Source organism: Coffea arabica, chromosome 3e (assembly GCF_036785885.1).
Source record: "Coffea arabica cultivar ET-39 chromosome 3e, Coffea Arabica ET-39 HiFi, whole genome shotgun sequence".
Taxonomy (NCBI): Eukaryota; Viridiplantae; Streptophyta; class Magnoliopsida; order Gentianales; family Rubiaceae; genus Coffea; species Coffea arabica.
Window position 1 is genome coordinate 48,174,833 of NC_092315.1, and position 3,709 is coordinate 48,178,541.

The 3,709-nt window shown below is 48.6% G+C and overlaps 1 protein-coding gene across 1 annotated transcript; it reads right to left on the reverse strand.

The window, feature by feature from the left end:
* Nucleotides 1-2,763: 2,763 nt before the first annotated feature.
* LOC140038590 (uncharacterized) lies at nucleotides 2,764-3,498 on the reverse strand. The gene is made up of 2 exons (XM_072083975.1): nucleotides 2,958-3,498; nucleotides 2,764-2,894 (listed from the first exon to the last, which is right to left on the reverse strand). Exons 1-2 carry the CDS (start codon nucleotides 3,496-3,498, stop codon nucleotides 2,764-2,766), a joined length of 672 nt encoding a protein of 223 aa, XP_071940076.1.
* Between the last annotated feature and the right edge of the window lie 211 nt (nucleotides 3,499-3,709).

Sequence of the window (3,709 nt, forward strand, 5' to 3'; positions counted from 1 at the left end):
AGTCGTCAGAACATGGGAGGGTTAGGCGGGATCTGAGGAGGGAACCCGGCTTGCTGCATAAATGCCGCGAGATTCTGCGCCATATTGTGAATGTTAACGTCCATGTGTTTCTGCCGTGTCTCAAGCCGCTCAACCGTGTTTCGGAGCTGGTGCCATTCCTCGGCCGTAGGGCCGGAGGGGGGAGCGGAAGAAGAAGGACCGGGGTCACCGCCCGCCGTGGAAGCGTTGGCAAAGGATGAACGAGGAGGAGGTCTAATCGGCCTCGGGGGAACAATCTCCTACCCGTTGTCACCCTCCAGTACCAAATCCATTCGCTCCAAGCACGGGATGTCCAAAGCCTCCATTTGACAAGCAACATGTAAATCATGGATAGAGAGATCAAGCAACTGCAAGTTAACAGCCAAATGGGTGATATATGACCCAAGAATCAAGGGACGCTTCTTTTTTGTCAAAACAGACTTAAATTGAGAAGCGAGCCAGCACCCCAAATTAACCTTAATATTATTATGCATGCACCATATGAAAAAGAACTCTGGCTTGGACAATATACCCGAACTATCCCGCCTACCCGAGAAACTATACGCTAGGAAGCGCTGGATGTAGCGAGAAGCCGGGTCCTTGATGTACAAGCTCTTGGACTGGCGAGGATCATAAGAGGCAGGGTCGACGGACAGCGCCTCCCACATACTTCGATAACGAGAGAAGAAAGGCTCTATGTAGTCGCACGCACTCTCGGCATACTCCCGAGAGGCGGCATAGGCCGGATCAATAAAGCCAAAAGCTAAATTAAAATCAGTAATCGACTGGTGGAACTCCTGACCCATCAAGCGAAAGTGAATGACATCGGGGGTAGACACAGAATAACCAGTAGTAATGGTGAACTCAAAAGTGGCATAGAACTCCCTAACCAACTCAACAAAGGCAGGGAGATCAACAATACGGGAATATGGGCGCCACCCAATGCCATGGATCACATGGTGGAAGGGTTCGCTAATATTTAGAAGGCCCAAGGTAGCGGCGTCCAGATATCGGCAAGGAGTGATTTGCCGCTCACAACAAATAGCATATCGCTGCTTGTCGGCGGCCCTAGTGAAGTGCAAATTTCCCCCAAAATGTGCAGGGTCAGAAATATGGACGCCCCTCTGTCTCCCCAGGCGAGCTCTCCTCCCAGAGGAGGAAGGTTCGTGCGAGGAGTCAGAGGCAGGAATAGTGGGTTGGGGTGGTGGAGGCTGTGATTGCCTAGGAGTCCTAGACTTAGACGAAGATCGAGGCCGCACCATGGTGACCAACAGGCAAACTACAACAATAGAAAGCACAATATAAGCGTCACGGGCGCCCCCAAAAAGCAAATATAAGCGATCGCAGCAATTCACCCACAATTGGAAATGAAATATACGAAACAGACACTCGTGGACCTATAACTGGAGTCACTGTCCCCAGATGGACAGTCAACAACCCAAAACAGGTTACTAAAATTAGCAATTAACCCCAAAGAGCTAGCAATTCCAGCAACAACAGAAATTACCCAATGAATTAATCTGCTCGACACGCCCTCAAAGAAACCCAACCCCAAAATGTGCAGGAGAAACTCCAAATAAAGCAGCAGACGACAAAACAAGAAAATTATCCCAATTGCGAATCAATTCCAGCAATTAGCTTCTGGAAATTGCGAAAGAGGAAAGGCGAACAATACCTCCACCTGTCAATTTGGACAGGTGGTGCTGTGGCGACGGCGAGCTGCGGCGTGCGGCTGCTGAAGTGCGGCGGCTGTGCAGAGAGACGATGGGTGGAGCTTCGTGCGGCGCACGGCTGTGGCGTGGCTGTGGACAGTCGCGCTGCAGGGGCGGCGGTTGCTGGGGTTGCGCGTGAAACTTGGCGGCGCGCAGGGGTCAGCAGCGGGCGGCGGCTCGCGGCAAAGCAGATCTGGCGGTGGACAGCAGCGGAGAGAGAGAGGGAGAGAGAGACGCGGGCTGCTGTGGATCCCAGGTGGCAGTCAACGGCGGCCGTGGCCGTCGCGTGGAGTCGCAGGCGGCCGCGTGTCAAGGAGGAACGGCGGCGCGCGGTCTGGTCGAGGAAGAGGGTGGCGCGCGGTGGAGTTGGAGATGGCAGTGTGCACGGGCGGCAGACAGAGCAAAACAGAGGAGAAGGAAGAAAGAAAAGAAAAAGAAAGAAGAAGAAAGAAAAAAGAAAGAAAAGAAAAGAAGGAAAAGAAAAACTGTTTTTTTTTTAAAAATGTCTTTAGGCTCCTTTGAAGCCACTGAAAAAAAACAAAATATTCCCTCTTTGAATTTCTGACTAAACAACGGTGATTTTAAAATTTTTTTTTTAATTTAATTTAATTTTTTTTTTGAGTCGTCAAACATGGCGTGGGCACGCCAAGATTAGAGAGCATCCACTACCTTCGAGAGTTACCTTACGCACTTTAACGCGTGCCCTCCTCTCGTGGGCACGCCAAGATTCTATTTTCTGCCGGCGTCGCAAGGTGTTGAGAATTTACCAACACGGCGCGGGCACACCATGTTTTACGAGCATCCTCTGCCCATGGGACTTGGACTTAGACGCTTAACACGTGCCCTCCTCGCGTGGGCACGCCAAGATTACCTATCCTGATCAAAGTTAGAAAACATCAAGAGTGACTAGTACCCACGTGAGAAACGACATAATTAAATAATTAAGCACTAAAACAACAAAATTAACAATTGGGTTGCCTCCCAAAAGCGCCTTTCTTTAACGTCTTTGGCTAGACGATGTCCACAACTTTGCTTAAACTAAGCAAGTAGGGTCCTCCAAGTGCATCATCTCCACCCGTTCAGTTGGAACCCCTTCATAATACGGCTTGAGACGATGACCATTCACCACAAATTTCTTCTCAGTCTTCAAGCTTTTGATCTCTACTGCACCATAATGAAAGGCATTAGTCACAACAAAAGGACCAATCCAACGAGAACGTAATTTACCTGGAAATAACTTCAATTTGGAGTGGTACAGTAGAACTTTTTGCCCACACTCGAATGTCTTCCTTGAGATCTGTTGGTCATGAAAAATCTTATTTCTCTCCTTATAGATTACCGCATTCTCATAGGCTTCATTGCGAATCTCCTCCAACTCCTGTAACTGTAACTTTCTTTGGATTCCGCCCTCCTCAATATCCATATTGCATTGTTTTACCGCCCAAAATGCTCTATGCTCGAACTCCACTGGAAGATGGCAAGGCTTACCAAATACCAACCTATAGGGAGACATCCCTATAGGCGTCTTGGAAGCGGTCCTGTATGCCCACAAAGCATCTTCCAACCTTGAACTCCAGTCCTTCCTATCAGGGCGGACCATCTTTTCCAAAATAGACTTTACTTCCCTATTCGAGACTTCAGCCTGGCCATTGGTCTGTGGATGGTAGGAAGTGGAAACCTTATGAAGTACACCATATCTCCTGAACAAAGCAGCAATTGTCTTATTGCAAAAATGCGTCCCCCTATCACTCACAACTGCCCGTGGCATTCCAAATCACACGAAAATGTTAGACTTTATGAAGTCTGCAACAACCTTAGAATCATTAGTGCGGGTGGCTTTTGCTTCCACCCACTTCGGGACATAATCCATTGCTAGCAAAATGTATAAAAATCCACAAGAATTTGGAAAGGGACCCATGAAATCTATACCCCAAGTATCAAAAATTTCAATGAAAAGCATGGGCACCTGTGGCAGTTGA